Here is a 20,202-nt window from a genome sequence, read left to right as displayed (position 1 = left end):
TTAATAGTATATGTAATAATATTATTTACAGAATAATTATGATAATCAAGTAACTGCTGCAACAAACTATGATGATGCTTGAATGTAAGTATAATCTTTTAAAGCAATCTTTAGTTAATATTTTTCTAGTTTGTTTGTTAACAGGGAGGAAGGGGACAATAGGCTGATTACACTAGTCCCCAAATTTTATAATAATGTTAACCACTTTTGGGATTTTTGATCGGTTGGTTCATTAAATAGGGTGTACAAACTTTCCTACCACCACTAATTTTAATCTACAGACGGGACAATTTTGTGTACAATCATTTTGGAATTTATATCAATTTATCTAAAAAAAAATAATATTAGTTTTGTTAGTTAAAGTTCTGGCCTTCGGCCCCTCGGGGCTAACAATACTATTTTTAGTCTTATTTTCCATTTTAATATCCGCGGAAAGCTGTCTATAATACGATACAATAAATAACTAATTATAACTTAAATCTTTTGTTTCAGGAAAGTGATGAAAAGAAGTTAAAAAGACATAAAAAAAATAAAGTGAAAATAGACAATTGAAGAAAAAAACCTAGAATGCCACAAATACAAAGAATATTATCAACCCTTCAAATAAGAATATATCAAATTATATTTATATCAGTTATTTTAAATACAGGTGATAATTAAATTTCTCGTATTCATTCGAATCCGGTGGATAGGAACCGGTTCTCATCCATACGAAAAAACTATGTCCAGCATCGTATTATATCCAGTTTTCTACGAATATAGAATGTACAATCATAAGATTAAAACCAGTTTTTTTTGCCCGTGCCTTCGGCATCTCGGGGCTAAAAAAACTGGTTTTAATCTTATAATTGTACATTCTATATCCGCGGAAAGCCGTTTATAATACGATGAAAGAAATAACTATTATTTTGCTTTCGCGTCAGATGGATCTTTAATACAATACTCTTCAAATATGACTTATTTAGGTACAAAATTACTTGAAATAATTTCCAATCTTTTATTGAAGTAGTACTATGTCTACATGTGAAAAAGTATTTTAGAGTCTGTTTGCATGTTTATAAGGGGGAAGGGGGCGAAAGTGACACTTTTTGAAACCAAAACTAAAAGTCGAAGGAACTCAACTAAAAAAAGAGTTACAGGTCTGAGATTTTGCATGGCAGTTGCTTTATAGGGGTACAATATGGAACTGTGAAGAAACGGCGGCGCAACCGCCGAAAACCGCCTATAAAAGGCAAAAAAATTTCGGCGGTTGCGCCGCCGTTTCTTCACAGTTCCATATTGTACCCCTATAAAGCAACTGCCATGCAAAATCTCAGACCTGTAACTCTTTTTTTAGTTGAGTTCCTTTTTTAACTTTTAGTTTTGGTTTCAAAAAGTGTCACTTTCGCCCCCCCCCCCCCCCCCCCTTTTTATTGGAAGTAATATTTGTTATTTTCCTCAATGCAAATTGTCATTAGTTCTTTAGGTGATAAGATTATTTGATTGTATTTACAAATTACAGTACTGCTTCGAAACCGATTTATATCCGCTGGATTAGAATCAGTTCTGAGCAATACTGAATAATAACACATTATATCGAAAAATAAAATGAAAAATCATAATACTATACCTTTTTTGGTTAGCTAAAGCCCTCGGCCACTCGGAGCTAACAAATCTAGTTTTTAATCATTTTATTATCCACGAAAAGCTGTCTATAATACGATGCGACAAATAACTATTATAGTTAAAACTTTTAAATCCATCTTGAAATTCAAATATCTTTTTATTTAGACCAAACAGCATATAAAGGGGGGGGGGCGAAAGTGACACTTTTTGTAACCAAAACTAAAAACAAAGGAACTCAACTAAAAAAAGAGTTACAGGTCTGAGATTTTGCATGGCAGTTGCTTTATAGGGGTACAATATGGAACTGTGAAGAAACGGCGGCGCAACCGCCGAAAACCGCCGTTTCCCGCCGAAAATTTTTTTGCCTTTTCTCGGCGGTTTTCGGCGGTTGCGCCGCCGTTTTTTGCACAGTTCCATATTGTACCCCTATAAAGCAACTGCCATGCAAAATGTCAGACCTGTAACTCTTTTTTTAGTTGAGTTCCTTTAACTTTTAGTTTTGGTTTCAAAAAGTGTCACTTTCGCCCCCCCCCCCCCCCCTTTAATATCAACATTAATAAATGATACTTAATAAGTTATTACATTGCAAAAATTAAAAAAGAAATCTCAATAAACTATTTCTAGTAAAAATAAATAGTATAGGTTTAACACAATATAATTCAAGCATCCAAGGGCGTTTTGATTTTAATTTTAATATTTAATATTTGTTTTCAGTGCACAGTGATATAGTAAATGAAGCCCAGTATCCTAGTCCTAGGATTGTGATCCTAGGAGCTACGGGCGTCGGCAAATCCTCATTGGCCAATGTTTTGTTAGGTAATATTATTATTTATATGAAAGGGGGAGGCGGATGTGCCACTTTTTGAAACCAAAAATAAAACGTGCATGATCTCAGCCTATAAAAGAGTTACAGCTCTAAAATTCTGCAAAGCAGTTGCTTTTGTGGTGAACAATATGGAACTGTAAAGAAACGGCGGCGGAACCACCGCTCCCGCCGAAAACCGCCGTTTCCCGCCGGTTTTTTTTTTTCTCGCCATAATAGACAATTTTCAATCATCTGAGATAAAAAAAAATTTTCATAGAAGTGTCAAGTGAAAATATAAGCGAAATTTTTAAGATTTTAAACTTGTAATTTTTTTTTATTTTATTGGCTGAGATCATGCACGTTTTGCTTTTGGTTTCAAAAAGTGGCACATCCGCCTCCCCCCTTTTATATGAACATTGATGTAGGGAGGGAGGGGACATAGTACTAGTCTCCAAAGTTTAATAGTTACGCTTTCTCAACAAATTTGGAGAATTTCATTGGATTTTTTATTGGTTGGATCATAAAGTTGAGTGTCCAACGTTTTAATAACTACTAATTGTAATCTAAAGAACGGGTATTTTTTTGTATCATCATTTTGGATATCAATCAATGATATATTGTTTATCTAACAATGATATTTGTCATTTTTTTTAAATCAGTTAATGAAAAAATCACTAGGTAATCTTAGCAACTTTTGATCGATCATCTGGACAGATATCCTAGTTTTAGAGATGCTGCGCATATTTGTAGAGATCTAACTAAAGAGATAAGACAATGGTCGATAAATTGATGGTATCTTCAATTATGATACACAAAATTACCCCTTCTGTAGATTACAATTACTTGTTGAATTGTTTGAACACTCAACTTAATAAATCAACCAACCAAATTTCTGTAAGGTCCCAAAAGTTGGTAAACCAACGAATAAAAAAAAATGTTATCATATTTGATATTTGTCTTTATAATGACTATTATTATTTTGTATTTTTTTAGGTCGAGATAAGAATTATGATGGGAGACATTGGGATAATGGATGCTTCAAGGTAATATCATATTCGAAACCGAATAATATCCGCTGGATTAGAAACGGTTCTGAGCCATACTGAAAATTCATGTATCGTATCTTATTTTTTGCAGTTTTCTGCGAATTTAGGAATTTTGTACAATTATATTAAATATTAAAGCAAGTTTTGTTATCCCGTGCTTTCGGCATCTCGGGTCTAATTAAACTGGTTTTAATCTTATAATTTTACATTTTTATACCTGCGGAAAGGTGTTTATAATACGATGCGTTAAATAACTATTACAAGCATAGTTACTTTATTATTTAACTAACGGCCACGCTCTAGGGGCACTTAAAAGAGGGGGGTGCATGTAGTTCTTTTTATAGCCCATAAGAAGCCCTTGTTTAAAGGGAACCCATATTATTACAGCGGTATGCGAGATCTTTTCAAGACAGACAAACATCCTTGCTTTTTTTACAAGGTATTGTGCTGTATTGTCGGAATGAAGGTCGAAGGCCCGAGCTAACTGAACTGTTGATGATTTTATAATTCTTATTTTAATATTTGTGGAAAATTGTCTGTAATACCATGCCATTATCTCTATGGCTGAGAATTGTTTCTTATATAGTGGATAAAAATCAGTTTAGTAAATTAGTAGTAACAAGGGAATAAATATTAAAATCTATATTTAAACATATATTATACTTTTTAATAGCCTAAGCCTTCATTAATAAGTACATTAATTAAGGATTTGAAATATATTTAGTTCTATTTTTACCAATGTGTTGATTCATGTACGACAAAATTAAGTTTTGGTATATATAGAAAATACTATCCACGCTAATTATTGCCATGGAAAACTAATTTTAATAGAACTGGTAATTTCATTTGTAACATACACCCATTGTATTGAAATCAATTTATATCCGCTGGATTAGAACCGGTTTAAGCTATAATCATTTATCGTATTTTATTACATCCAGTTTTCTACTAATATAAAAAGATACATCTCTTACTTTTCGACCATTCAATTTGCCCTTTTTACACTTACCTCATAGACTTTCTACCAAACATATTCTTATTTTTTCTTTACGTAGGTATTTATCTATATTTTATTTTTTAATCTGCCCCAATTAAAATTAACACTTTAAATCCATAGAAGAAAATCCTCTAAATGAACGAAGTTATTTCTTAATCCCACTAAAGATATAATCATTATTTTTAAAAATCCTTTTTTAATCCTTCTAAATGAGTTTATTAAGCTGTTAAGATTATCATGTAATGTGGTCGATGTCATCTGAATGAAATATTTTTTAACGGATTATCTGTTAATTAGCCATAGGAGGGGGGGGGGGTGTTTAAGGGTATTTTTTATAATATGAAGAATAGAGTTAGGATATGTTATTTTTAACCTGACAAATATATTATAACTCTAATAATATACAAATGTGTTGTTTTTTTTATTATTCGACATTAAAATTTTATGGATGTTTAAATGCCAGTGTTGGATGTATATTTGACATGTGTTTAGATTAGGTAGATGTATCTTTGCCATTCATGGATGTATTTTGATAGTATTATTAAGTTATTAGATGTAAGTTGGCCAGGGGTTTTAATAATAGTGTCATTTATACATCCCAATTTAAGCAATATGAAATTGTAGAAAAATAGCTGTAAATTTCTGCAAAATGACAGTTCATTTTAAATCTTTGCATTTTATCGAAAATGGCAAATTTTCTTTAATTAATTTTACTTAGGTATAATTCTGACAATAAATAAAATTCTATGTTCCAAAAGGAAATGTCCCCCAAAGTTTTATAATAATGCTTTCTTATTCGTTTTAACAACTTTGGGCACTTTTTATTAAATTTCAATTGGTTGGTTCATTTTGTTGAGTGTCCCAACGTTTCAACCAATAATTTTAATGTATAGAAGTGGTAATTTTGTTAATACCATTGGGGATGTATATGAATTTACCGGCCATTGTCTTATCCCTTAAGATCCTTGGTCTATATGGTCTTTATTTTCAGGTGCGCTCAACGTCGTTGTCAGTGACGCGCGCCACGTGCGCGGACAGAGCTTACTACCTGGGCAATACCTCGTTTCCAGAGGTCACCATCATTGATACGCCAGGTATATTTACATATATTTTTTTTGCTGTTGCTATGTCAGGTGCGCGGCATAAATAGTAAAAAGCAGGAATCTGCAAATGATTTTTATCTGGATGATTTAAAATTTATCTAAAGTCTTAAAACCGCTGACGACCAGACATACAATCGTATAGCTTTTTGTAAATGAGAGTCTAAAATTTATTGAATCAGAACTGTGGTTTCATGGTGCTCCCAGAAGAGGCCTAGAGGAGATATTTTGAAGCCATAGTTTTGATTCAATAAATTTTTAACTCCCATTTACAAATAGCTATACAATTGTATGTCTGGTCGTCAGCGGTTTTAAGACTTAATAAATATTAAATCATCCAGAGGTGTATTATACTCATAAAAGTCATTTGCCGATTCCCGATTCTCAAATAAAAATGTCCAAAATCAACCCATCTAGTGTGTGTACACCAAGTCACGTAACTTTATATTTTTATTTAAGGCTTCGGGTCTGACCGAGACCAAGAGATGGAGACTATTCAAAATCTGGTGGATGCTTTGAAGAATGAAATTCAGTACATTCATCTCTTTGTTATTGCTTTCAAACAGTCAGATCTCAGGTGACTTTTTTGGTTTTATTTTTACAATAAATTTATTAAAATATAGATGTATAACCAGACAACTACTTGGATCCCCTTGTTTTGGGACCTTTATGTTTGCTAGCAAATTGCTTTCTGCATTTTTGAAGCAACTTGGCTGTGTTAATATTTCCGACGCTATTGGTTGATTTTCAAAGACCTATTTCAAATTCTACATAAAATGAATACCATTTATAGAGGGAGAGAGAGAAAAAAGGGAGCTTTTGATTTAACTTTCGTCATCTTCTTTCTCCTAAAAAAATTTAAGAAAAAAAACAGTAGCTATCTAGCTTGCACATTAATGTATTTGGGGATGTACATCAATTTATGGTCCATTGCCTTATCCCTTAAGATCCATGATCATTTATATTTAATCATCCTATAATTACAGGATGACCTACCAACTGCGAAGCATGCTCCTTTTGTTTGAAAAGATGTTTGGAGCTCACTTCTGGAAAAATGCTGTATTAGAGGTATTTGTTCTATTTTACATTGTTATTAAGGATGACTTTATCCATAAAAGCGAAACTCTGAAACGATAGGAGAAACGAACATTAAAAACACTTGTTTGAGTGTCAGAACAGAATGAGCAGAATATAAATGTATCGGATTTTTTTCTTGTAATTTTTGCAACTTTTAAATTTATCATAGTTTATTACACATAATTAGGCCGACAACGTTTTAACCACAAATTTCAATCTACGGAAGGGTTAATTTTGTGTATCATCATCACTGAGGATGTACCTCAATTTATCGGCCATTGTCTCATTCCTTTAGATTCCTGACTAAAACCTTAATGAATTTCAGGCAACATGGTGGAATTACGGAGATAATTCTGTGAGAATTCGTCAGAGCGCCGTTCCCAAGATCACAGAGGAATCCTGGACACAAACACTCAACCAAGAGCTGAGAAGAAAACTGGATGTAAGCAATTTTTTCATTAATTGCCTCTAGTCTTTAGCGCGGGCCCCCCCTCCCCCCACCCCACATTGATTTTATTCTGTTGAAAAATAGAATGAGGTGGAGAGTCGAAAATAGGTGAAAACCACGGTGTATAAAAAAGATATATTTTAATTTTAATATTCGTGGAAAGCTGACTTCTATTATACCTTTCAAATCAGACGCCTTCCATAGTTTTAATGGTTTGTTCATAAAGGTTTAACCATAAAAACTTACATAAATTTTAGGCCTAAACAATATTTAAGGATTATTTATTAGCAACGTTTGGGGGTTTGGAATGAAACATTTAAGTGGATTTAATTTAAGTTTGCCTAGTTCTGTTAAAGCATTATCTATGTAATGGTTATATTAGAAATAAATACTTTTCACAGAAGTTAATTATGCTTTTAGATAAAAGGGGTATCAAATGTTACAGGACTACCTTCTAAGGTTAATATGCCTTATACTATTCATCAAAAATATCTTTAGCCTCTCTAGGGAAACATAAGTTCATGCTATTAAAGCTGGATTATTTGGAACCTTAATTTTTTTTTGATAACATTAAAACTTTGTTTTTAACTAAAGGACTTCTCTTGAGGAAACTTTAATTTGAAAACAAAAATTACCGAGTTGTTATTTGATTTTTACATCTTATAAAAAACATACATAAAAACTATAAATGTTTTTTAAACAACAAATACTTATTAATCAACTAAAAATACCCTCCCCTCCTCCCATTGTTTTCATTTTATTTCTATTATATATGGGGGTGGGTTTTCAGTGCTGAAACAGCCACCTGACTCTTGAGAGCTTTTTTCATTAACTACTGAAAATATTTATAAAATTTTATTTTCTAGGTTGGATACGAGCTGCCGAGTGTGTTTATTGATACATTCTTCGATCCTGACAACCAGTATGAAAGAGATCAGTTTAGGGTAAGGTTTTGATTTTTATATAGGGCTGTCAATCCGAATCCGAAAATCCGCATTCCGCCCTAATTTTTTACCCGAATATAAGGATGTACAATCATAATATTAAAACCAGTTTTGTTAGCCCGTGCATTTGGCATCTCGGGGCTAACAAGACATGTTATAATCTTATATATACATTTTTATATCCGCCGAAAACTGTTAATAATACGATGCAAGAAACAACTATTATCAGCCATTGTCTTAACTCTTCAGTTCTTGGCTTACAAACAATCTTGGCTTAGAGGGGGAAGTTTTAAATAACTATATGATGTTCCACACCGAGGGTCTTGTGCCAACTTCAATTGGATCTTTGAATATCATCCAATAGTGTCGGGAATAATAAAACAGCCAAGTCGCTACAAAACAGCAGAAAGTACTTTGCTAGCAGACGATAAAGGTCCCAAACTGGGGGATCCATGTAGTTGTCTGGTTATACATCTATACCAACAGATCTATAGTATAGATGTATAATAGTATATACAGACAACTACCTCTCTTCCTTATTCAAAGACCTTTTTCGTCTGCTTCTAAATTAATTTCTGCTACTTGGGTGTGTTGATATAAGCGACACCATTGGTTGATTTCAATGACCCAATAGAAAGGTTGCACAAGGTGGTTTCTATAGGGAGATACAGTTATTTAAAACTTTCTCCCTCTAGTGTTTTACTCTAATTCTGTACCTATAGATGTATTCTTTAGATCAACACGGACAAGCTGTTGACTCTGGCCCAGAGCGTGGACCCGTTCCACTGCAAGGACATCGAGATCGCTCTGACCGAGATAGAGGCCATGGCCACCCAGATTACCAAGCTGATTGACGAGACCAACGAGAGAACTAACATCATTCAGAATTTGATACGTAAGTTTATTTTATATTTTTTTACAAAACACCATCGACTATCCTTATAATACCAAAGACTATCGCTAACAGGTCTACTAGTATGTTTCTCTAAAACAGGGTGGGTACAGGTCCTGTGAATATATGTTTATAAATATTTTTGGAGAGGATACCACAACCCTTCCAAGAGAAATCTGCCCTAAAAAAATCCTACCTTTCCCCCCCCCCAAAAAAAAAAAAATTCTACTTTTTCTTTTAGAATCTAAAAAAATGGGTTATGAAATTCAACTCCACCCTCCTCAAGTGTCCCTAGAAGCCTCTAGGGGCATAGCCGCAAGTGCATTTAATAAGGTTGTATTTTTTTGAAATAGAAGAAAAGGAGGATTTGAAGAATAATTACATCCAAGTCTGTACACGTAAGTCATGTAACTGGACAAAGCCATGTGACGTCATAAAAATGAGGGATTATCCATCTCTTTTTAAGGGGTTTTCTTTCCCACTTCTCCTTCATTTTTATGACGGCACATGGCTGATTTTTGAGATACTATGTCCACTTACGTAAGTCATTCGTTGTACAGTTTGTTATGGCTTGTATTTTTAGTTTTGAAAGCGAAGCTTTTCTATAATTAGTGTCCGTACGTCCGGACAGTTTTCGTTGATTCAAACAGGTTAGAATTGTTCTATCGATTTCAAACTTTGCATGATGATTATTTTAACAATTAAGTACGTTAAGGAAGCGTAGCAACTCTAAAATCCTTACCAGAATGTCTGTACGTTTCATTTAAAACATGCCGATTGTTTTTACTTTTTTGATAACAAATTCTTGTATGTTATAATTATCTTATTCATCTATTCACAAGTTTTAATGTTCGTTGGTCCCACGGTTTCAGAGCTTCGCTCTTATTGATGTTGTCATCCTTGTTGCACTGAAAACTAACCAAAAAAAAATAACTTTTTTGAGTTTGCATTAGATTTTAGAATTTGATGATTTTAGTTTTTATGAGACTAATATTTTAGTTTGCTTTTGGGTGCTACATTATTTTTATAATTACTGTGTCTTGTATACTATAAGCAAAGCAACTCCATAATCATAATCAATTCCAAAAAAATGTAAGTATGTCCGTATACGGTATCCTTTATTCAAGCAATTTTGCAGAACTTTTACATACAATTTTGTTTAGACCTATAAACTGATATTCTCCGTTTTAAGTTCTGCCACTCAACGATTAATAATGTTCGTTTGACAAACCAACTTATTTTAGAGCTACGCTATAATGGATATTTTTATTCATGTTGTACTAATATTTAGATTAGTTTTAGAATCATATTGTCGTAAAATATGGAATATTTTACACATTGAAAGGATCTTTGAATATTATTATAAAATAAAACAAATACCTAAGTCTATTTTATTTTAATATCTATTAATAATATTTGCAATTAAATATTTACTTTTTTATAAGCGAAGCTTTTCTATAATTAGGGTTGGTTCGTTCTTCCGTAACGGTTAGCTCGTTTCGTTAATTTAAACAAGTTAGAAATGTCCTATCGCTTTCACACTTTGCATGATGATTTCTATAACAGCTATTTACGACTTAAAAACTGCAGCAACTCTAAAATCGTTACAAGTAAGTCCGTCCGTCCATTTAAAACATGCTGATTTTTTACTTTTTTTGACAACAAAATTTTGTTTGTTAAAATTAACCGATTCATCTGATTTTTTTTGTAATACTGATTCCTATTACAACAAGATACAATGTTATAGAAGCAAAGCATCTCTATAACCAAGTCCTAAAATGTAAGTAAGTATTTTCTTAAATTTATTACAATTTTCTTTAGACTTATGCATTAATATTCTGCTCATTCGGTTTGTTTTCCCATTTTAGAGCTTCGCTGTTATGGAAGTTTTCATCCTTGTTTAATCGTCAAACAATACATAACATTTCGCCCACATACCTTGGTATTCTAAAAAAAGGAGACATGATTAACAGAGATAGAGGGGACAATCTGCTGTTTGTTACACTAGTCCCCAAAGTTCTATTCTACAGAAGTGATCATTTTTGGGTAGCATCATTAAGAATGTACATCAATTTATCAGCCATTGTTTTATCCCTTAAGATTTCTGATATTTCAGGTGAGAAAGAGGAGTTGAAACGGTTGGTTGGGAACAAAACAGAAATGATCTCACCCCAGCAGTGTGCCAGGAATGGAGCCAATGTCTTCTGTGTTAATAACAAGTAAGAGTTTATGCACAGTATGGCGTCGAAACCGTTTTATATCCGCCGGATTAGAACCGTTTCTCAGCCATTCTGAAAAATCATGTGTAGCATCTTATTACAGACAATTTTCTACAAATATTAAAAGTAATACCAATTTTTTTATGATTTTTCATCTGCGGAAAGCTGTCTATAATACGATGCGATAAATTTTAATGATAATCCTTTAATTTGATATTGTCTGTTTGTCTGCAAGTAAAAGGTGTTCGACAGAAATTTGTTAATCTAAGTTGCTTCCGAAGTAAAAGGATGGTTGCATTTCAGAAAATGATTTCAAGCCAGCTTTATAAATTGCATATGTCACAAGATACGATTTTCAAGTCTTCATATTTTAAGAAACTACATGGTAGAAAATTGAAATACTTTCAAAAGGGGTTCTCTATTAATATAATTTAAACAATTAAACAGGAAAAAATATGCAGTTTACTAAATTCAAGTTTAAATGCATTTCGTGCAACTTCCCCTTTACAGGCACAAATAAATGCATGTATTCCATAGTTCAACAGAATCAAAATATTTTGGCTTGTAATGTACTCCAGTAAGTGTAGTAAGTAGAGGAGCACAGTTGTTCTGTCCCGCTACAAAAGCATTTTTCTAATCGAAGTTCAGTACACTGCATGTTTTAGGCTATTTTTAACAGGGAGGTACAACACTCTCAAATTAATTATTATTCTTGTTTAGGTGTTACACCCCAACTGAATTTTCTCTGCTGGGAGTTGGGTGCACAGTGTTGGGAGTTATGATTGGTGTCATGGGTATCTCTTGGTTCAAAGCCCACTGCTTGCCCGATGAAAAGGTACTTAATTTTTAAACGCGAAGCTTTTCTATAATCAGGTTAGGTCCGAACTTCCGTCTGTAACTGATAGCTTTTTTCGATAATTTAGGCATGTTAGAATTGTCATATCGATTAAAATTTTTATGTGATATAATTATCCTATTAATCTGATTTTTAAAATACTGATTCCTAGTACAACAAGGTACAATGCAATGTAAGTATGTCCTTAAACATTATCCTGTATTTAAGCAATGATGTAACAAATTTAATTATAATTTTGTTTAGTTTTATACATTTATTATTCTGGTTTATCAATTCTTACACTCTGCTAGTGTTAATGTTCGTTTGTCCTACCGTTTTAGAGCTTCCTTTTTATGTATGTTGTCATCCTTGTTTTTTTTTAAATTCTAAAAGCTGGAGGGAAAACACCCTTTATTTATTATAATTTTTTTACAAATCTCATTTTAGTTGTTTTTTTATTTGGCTTGAAGATAAGAAAACAAATCCTCCTTTTCCCAGAGAATTTCAGGGGAGGGAGGGGACATTGGGATGTTTATTACATTAGTCCTTACAGTTGTTTGCTTATTCGCTGGCTAAACAACTCTAGGGACTTTTCATTAATTTAGTTAAGTCTCGTGTCCAAATGTTTCAACCACTTATTGCAGTCTATCAATATCATTGGGGATGTTCATTAATTTATCGGCCATTGTCTTATCCCTTTAGGTCCCTGGAGAATTCAGATTTTTCTTTGCTAATGTAGAATTTAAAAAAAAAACATAAATTGAAGAAGTTCATAAGGAAAATATATTACCAAATTTTTTTAAGCTCTGAGATGCCGAAGGCACTGGATATAAAACAGGTTTCAATCTTATATTCGTAGAAAAAACTGGATATAATACGATTCTATACATAATTTTTTACTATGGCTTAGAACTGGATTTTAATCGGTTTCGAAGCGATACTGGAAAAAGTTATTTTGTCTCTAATGTTTAATCTCTGTTATCAGGAAGAGTTGAGAGAAAGAGAAAAAGAATTGGCTAGACAGCAAAAGATCTTAAGGTGAATATTAATTTCTTATTTTTTTCTCATATAATGTTTCATTGAGGATTGAAGGATTAACCACTTTGTAAAGCTATTTTTCAGTATTTGTATTGTTATGCACTAGGACTCGAGAGATTCTTAATAACATTAAAATTTATTAAGTTTTAAATGGACAATATCTTTTTTTTGTTGGAATATTTCAGTTTTTTGGGGGGTTTATTAGAAATCAGTTAAATATGGCGTTAAAATAAACTAAATTATGATTAAAACTGATTGTTCGAGGCGTGTTACTTCCCCTAAAATATTTGTGGGTGAGATAAAAATTTAAAACTTTTTGGTGTTAAAATAGAAAAGAAAAGAGTAAGGAATATTATAGGAATCCACTTTCATTTACTAAATTTACTAGCAACTTAATATAAACCAAAACACACTTTGTTTTTTATAACTATACCCAAAACCCACAATAAACGGGTTTGGGTTATGAGTTAACAAACCTGTTCTGCACTAAAAAATGACATTTTTGTACTTAATGTTCCTTGTTAATTTAAATTTTATTAAATTTAAAGCTTAAATATTTCGAGTGGTTTCGTTCTTTATGATTTAATATCATATTTTAGCAAAATTCTAAGGTCTTTTAAAAAGGAAACTGTTAAATATTAAAAAGATATTTAGATAGATTAAATTATTTAATAAAAATTTGCGTGGTTTATAATTCTAATGAAAGTTTCAAAACCTTTTAATACGTCTCTTTTAAAAAATGTCAGGGGTGTATATTCTGCACAAAAATTTTTTCCATTCCTTTTTTTCCTTAAAAATGGAAAAATATTTTTAGAACTCTTTATTTTAATCCTTCTTCCATATTTTTCAAGTTTTTTTTCCCCAAGGAGGGGAAAAATACCTATTTTCAGTACTTTTTATTTTATCATTTTTCCCTCCACTATCACATTTTCCCCCACTTTAGCAGGGCATCCTATGCAGAATAAATACCCCTTAATTTTGTACTATATTAAAGACCAGCTGAATCTTAGTTTCCGATTTTGTACGTATCACCCTCATCTTATTATCTCAATATTTAATACTAGCTAAAAAAACTTCAAACTTTAAAAAAAACTTCCAATGAAATTATCTAGTAATTTAAATACTAATTTTTCAAGTACTTTGTTTAAAAATGTTGATTTATAGCTAATCTTTTTTGTATCTATTATCTTTACGCAAAAATAAAATTTGGATCATGGAGAGTAGAGGGTTTTGTCGCATTGTCACAGTAGCTTTTCTTCTAATTCTAGCCCCTGCGGGGCCAATTTCAAAACCCCGCAGGCCATTCATTAACTTGTACCTCAACTAACCTTACTCTAAAATAACCTATCAAAAGCTGCTGTGAAAAAACGACGAAACATACTACTACGTTTTCTTTCCATGATCCAACAATTTTTTTAAGTAATCCTTTTCAAAATAAGTTAGAATAATCTTATTTTTTTTCTTGAGTCTCAGACAGAAGAACGGGAGCGGGAGCGCGCTGAACGGCTCCATCGACAAGTCCTCTGCCTACCTCATACCTGAAAACAACGGCGGGTTCAAGGACCACGGCGTCAGCGGCGGCAAGATTGGACCCACCAAAGGTTCGGGCCTTTGTGAAACTGACTTCTAGACATTTATTTAACATATGTAGTAGATCTATCAGAGATTGATAGACCTACTTTTTTTATTACAATTAAAGAAATTATGGCACACTTAATCCAAAAGTTGCCTTTCAAAGCAGTTGATAATAACAAAATACTTCCATATAAAGGTTTCAGCCTTAAACAAGGAAAGCTGTAACCATTTATTTATGAAAAAATAATATTTGAATTGTTTATGTCTGAAACCTGAACCCAAACTACTGAGATATTCATTAAAATGTGATGAATAAGATATCATTTTTATATTTTTTACACTTTTTCCACAAAATTTTCCTACTTTTTTCTACTAATTATATTTAATGTAAATAATGTTAATATTTTATGTAAAAATCAGTCATTTTTTTTTGAAAATTAATGCATTTTGGAAATGATGCTCAAAAAATGTTGTCCTAATATTGTGTAATTTTTTAGGAAATGCTTTTGTTTTTGCTTGGAAGAAGGTTGGTGCTTTTTAGTTCATGCTTTTTTTTACCTTTTGATAACTTTCTTTTGCATGGGGCCGTGGGAGGGAGGGGACAATGGGCTGGTTATTGCACTAGTCCCCAAAGTTTCATGATAACGTTTTCTTATTCGATGGCTTAACCTTTTTGGGGTCTTGGTTCATTAAGTTGAGTGTTCAAACGTTTCAACCGCTACAGGAGGGGTAATTTTGTGTATAATCATTGGGGATTTACATCAATTTATCGGCCATTGTCTTATCTGGGAGGGAGAGATGAAAATGTGAGAGGGTTGAGGGATGGGGGGCAAGGGTTAGATGCATGATATTGTATCAAAAAAGTACTGTATAATAATAAAAATCACTTTTCTGTTATTATATTAACTCTCACCAAATGCTTAATAACTCCCACTACAAACACTTGCTTTTGCTTTTTAAAATTAACTGCATTTTGCCAGCCTACCCAAGTATTTGCTTATCCCCGTAATTTACTTATAATATCTGCCTAAAAGACTAAAGGATTTATGTCAAAATTGTATTGATCACCAAAAAATAATGTACAAATTCTCTATTTAAAGTATTTCTTTTCTTTAGAATGCATGAACTATTGTTTATTTAGAAAAGAAAATATGTAGTTTTCAGTTAATTTGCAAATGAAAAGGCTAATAATGTTAAGAAAATTTTAGAATTTGTAGTTCTGGACAATTTAGAATTTCAGAGAGTATTTTTTAACTAGCCCCTAAAGTTTTATAATAAAGGTTTTTTATTTGTTGGTTTAACAACCTTGGGGACTTTTAATGAATTTTTCTTGGTTCGTTCAATAAGTTGAGTGTTAAAACGTTTTAACCACTAATTGTAATCTGCAAATTGGATAATTTTGTGTATTGGGGATGTATATCAATTTATTGGCCATTGTCTTATCCCTTTAGATCCCTGTTAGAATTTCCTAAATAATGGTATCAACCTTCTTCTGTAATATTTAAAGGATAATGACTACACTGATGACTCAACAGACGGTGGCGCCGACGAAAGCGCTGAGTTCACATCAGCTGATCGCGATCGCCTGATGACGTCACAATCAGCTGATCTTGAACACATGATGACGTCACCGCCGTCGCTCCGCGGGGAACCGGTGTCATCGCTGCCCTCATATTCAGCTGCGCACCGGCAAAACCAGATTTACCCCACTCATGATGATTTTAGACCAAGAATACTTTAGATATTCAAAAGAGGAGTATTCATAAACATAATTTGAATACTGTCTTCAACTACATTAATTTTTAGACCATTGTTTTTGAACAATTTTTTAATATACTGCCCAAGAAGTTCTTCAAATTATTGTTATGAATACTTACTGTTTTCAATTATTAAGAAGAAAAAAGTTCTTTAAAACCTCATTCTCCTTAAAATATGGCAATTGAATTAAACACAAAAAGGGCTTCTGTATTTTTTTACTTTTAAGAGTTTTTACTCAATAATCTTCCATTTTTTATTACTTCAAGCACAAATCTGTTTTGATTTAGAAATCTATAATAAGCCGTCTACTTAATTAGATTTTGAAAATTCATAGTGGCCAAAATAACGTGATTCAATAATAAGAATGTACCGACTTAAAATGTCAAAAATAGTTGTTTCGGTACCAATATCCAAGTAAATTAAAATATAAAATATACAGCTAGTTCAATTTTCAATGAAATATAAACAAATTTCAATAAGTGGCATAGAATAATAGTTATAGTTAATTAGTGCATTGTAATATAGACAGCTTTCCGCGGATATAAAAAAATAATAGATTAAAACCAGTTTTGTTAGCCCCGAGGAGCTGAAGTCCCGGCCTAACAAAACTAGTGTTAATCTTATGCTTTTATATTTTAATATTTGTGGAAAATTGTCTTTAAGTATGCTATAAGTACATGATATTTCAGTATGGCTCAGAACCGGTTCTAATCCAGCGGATATTAATCGGTTTTGAAGCCATACTGGAATATAATAAAGTACATAGTACATGCGTAATAAGTACAAAATAGAATTGATCCTAAGTTAAAGCAAATAAAGCATTTTATATTATATTAGTTTTTAGAATAAAGAATATATTTTTGTTTGCATTAAAATATGGTCTTTTCTTTAGAATAATTTAATATTCGTATATGTTTATTGTTTATAAGTTCCTTAGTTTTCAACAAATCTTACACCTTATATTATAGTTTCTTTATTTATAGACAGATTTTTACTATTCTTGTGTTCTTAAAGCAGAGAGAGAAGGGACAACGAGTTGTATATTACACTAGTCCCCAAAGTTTTGTAATAACTTTTTGTATTCATTGGCTTAATAACTTTGGGGACTTTAGTGAATTTTGATTGGTTGGTTTATTAAATTGGGTGTTCAAACGTTTCAACCACCACTCTTACGCTACAGAAGGGACAATTTTTTGTATCATCATTGGGGATGTACAATAATTTATTGGCTATTGTCTTATCCCTTTAGATCTCTGCGTTAAAGTCTACAAAAATCTGTTAACTTATCCAACTTAAATCTGCTGTTACAGAAATTTTAGGAATTTAAAGGGTTAGTTTTGTTAAATATAATCGCTCCAATTGTAATATTTGTTGATAAGTAAAGGTTCTAATTGAGAGAACTGAAAATAGTATAATAGTTATTTATCGCATCGTATTATGGTCAGTTTTCCGCAGATATTAGAATGCCCGGTCTAACAAAACTGGTATTGATTTTATGGTTTTTATTTTAAAATTCGTGGAAAACTGTCTGTAATACGATGCTATACATGATTTTCAGTATGGCTGAGAACCGGTTCTAATCCAGCGGATATTAATCGGTTTGGAAGCTATACTGGATCAAGTCTTAAAGTAGAACTTTGATAATATGAAAGAGAAACTATTGCACTAAAATTAATGATGAACAAAATAATTACAATTTTATAACACACAAAAAATAGTAAATGTTAACAACTTTGGAAATTAATCCTTGGAGATTAAGCTCGATTTGTAGAAATACAGATAATGATTGCTTTAACAAAATATACCAGGGTATTATTAGAGTAATAAGCTTAAGAGTATAAAGTAATATATTTTTTTTTAAAACATGTACTGTTTGGTATTATGCTGTAATGAAAATTTTGGTCCACCAATCCCCCCCCACCCCCCTCAATTCCGATAAAGTGATGAACATGGCCGCAGCGCTCGGCTCCCTAGCCTGCCTAGCCGTGGGTGCTTGGTCCCCTAGCTTGCCTAGCCGCGGGCATAACCTAAAGTAACGTAATTGTAAAAGAATTATCGAACCAGGGAATGGGGGAGGGGGGGTTGGAGGGAGGGTACCAAAATTTTCAAAATTGAAAAATATCATAAGACGATAATTCGTACATTTAAAAAAAGTTTAGGTTATCAAAATTGAAAATAAATATCATAAGACGATTACAACTACATTTTTTAAAATTAGTTTAATAATAAATTATTAGGACTGGATAAACTAGTTAATATATCCATGTGCCTAATTCATTTTTCTTCGTGATGACAAAAAAATGTACAATTGAAATAAAAGAAAATTGTTAATTCTCGTCAGGGCTCGGCAGCTGCGCGTCAGCCACGAAGAAGCCTTAAATTTAAACCTGTTTAAATGCTTTGAAAACTTAAACTTCCAGCTAATTTTTTTGATTACCTGAGGCTTACAGGTGGCTGACGCGCGGCTGTCGAGCCCTGATTCTCTTATTAACAAAAAAATATATTTTGTATTAACATACCATCAAGAATTCCAGATGCCTTGTAAAACGTAAGATATTTACTAAGTGTTCTAAAAATGTTTTCCGTTTATAACTTTGTGATAAGTTAAGACAGAGCTTCAAACTTTTTATACTTTTATATTTTTATAAGGATTAATCTTTAAAAGAAAAAATAATAATAATAATAAGTTTTATGTATCGGTCCTTAAATATTTTTTTATTATCTAATTTTCTATTATTATATATGTGAAAAGAGTTATTATAGTATATAGATTTAATTTTGATATGATATCCGTTCTAAGGTAAAACAATAAAAATATAAGAATGGTTATTGCATCGTATAATAAACAGCTTTCCACGGATATAAAATGTACAATTATAAGATTAAAAACATTTTTTTAGCCCAGAGATACCGAAGGCACGGTCTGAAAAAACTGTTATTTATTTTATGCTTTTTTATCTCATTATTCGTGGAAAACTACTTAATACGATGCTGTACATGATTTTTTTAAGAACCGGTTCTAATCCAGAGGATATTAATCGGTTTCGAAGCCATATTGCAAAAATTCTTTCTGTTCTCTTTATGTACACTTCTTTTTTTAAAAATATTGTTTTACTTCTAAAAAGGATTATATATGATAATATTTCAGAGAATAATATGATATATTCTTTCAATAAATAGTACGAGATAAAACAATATTATAATATCAAAAATCCATTTTTTTGTTATTTTTTATATGATTAATATACCTACTTATCTCTAGAATAATAACTTTGTATTAGGGTTGGGCCGGATATTGAAAATGGCCAGATATCCGGTAAATTACCAGATATCCGGCCGGAAAACCGGATATCTGACATTGGAAATCAGCCGGATATCCGGTATCCGAAAGTTTTAATATCCGGTATCCGGTCAGATATTGAAAATGGCTGGATATCCGGCCCAACCCTACATTGTACTTCTATTTAAATGTTGGTAAAAATTGTGATTTCAGCTTCCAATGTTTTGTACCAAAATGTCTTACTATTATTCAGGGGTGTATATTCTTCCATGGGATCCCCTCCTTGGCGAAAAAAAATAGAAAAATATGTCGGGGTGGTAAAAATTGAATAAAATAAAGAGTACTGTAAACATTTTATCCCCTCCCGGGAGAAAAAGTGAGGGGGGGGGGTTGAATCTTGTGCAGAATGTACACCCCTGCTATTATTTTTAAAATATCTTTTTTATATCTTTATATTTCAACATATGAAATGTTGTATAGTATATATTTCTACATTTTTCTATTTTTGTATGAATAAATTTTAGTTTAACATTAATATTCGTGTGTACAAAATAATTTTTCAAGATTATAGATGGATAAAAAT

General features: G+C 31.9%; 1 protein-coding gene across 12 annotated transcripts; it reads left to right on the top strand.

Annotated features, from left to right (window-relative positions):
* The first annotated feature begins 15 nt into the window (after positions 1 to 15).
* On the top strand, positions 16 to 20,154 carry LOC145330575 (uncharacterized). 12 transcript variants are annotated; one of them, XR_013883466.1, is made up of 20 exons: positions 16 to 84; positions 493 to 649; positions 2,320 to 2,421; positions 3,404 to 3,453; positions 5,445 to 5,547; positions 6,013 to 6,130; positions 6,540 to 6,621; positions 6,956 to 7,072; positions 7,499 to 7,537; positions 7,945 to 8,022; positions 8,758 to 8,917; positions 9,268 to 9,312; positions 11,031 to 11,133; positions 11,854 to 11,968; positions 12,954 to 13,006; positions 14,474 to 14,607; positions 15,079 to 15,107; positions 16,089 to 16,337; positions 16,476 to 18,148; positions 18,468 to 20,154. XR_013883466.1 is itself a non-coding variant. In XM_080175196.1 (19 exons), exons 2-18 carry the CDS (start codon positions 568 to 570, stop codon positions 16,320 to 16,322), a joined length of 1,638 nt encoding a protein of 545 aa, XP_080031322.1. In that variant the 5' UTR covers positions 16 to 84; positions 493 to 567; the 3' UTR covers positions 16,323 to 16,337; positions 16,476 to 20,154. The 12 variants fall into 12 exon arrangements, 9 of the variants coding, with proteins under 9 accessions (XP_080031322.1, XP_080031321.1, XP_080031323.1 ...); XR_013883465.1 differs by having other exon boundaries at positions 16,476 to 18,225; XR_013883464.1 differs by having other exon boundaries at positions 16,476 to 19,139; positions 19,465 to 20,154.
* Positions 20,155 to 20,202: the final 48 nt, after the last annotated feature.

This window comes from Acartia tonsa, chromosome 10 (genome assembly GCF_053477335.1).
Source record: "Acartia tonsa isolate MP-2025a chromosome 10, ASM5347733v1, whole genome shotgun sequence".
NCBI lineage: Eukaryota > Metazoa > Arthropoda > Copepoda > Calanoida > Acartiidae > Acartia > Acartia tonsa.
The sequence above is the reverse complement of the archived record's forward strand: the minus strand, read 5'-3'. Positions and strand labels throughout refer to the sequence as shown.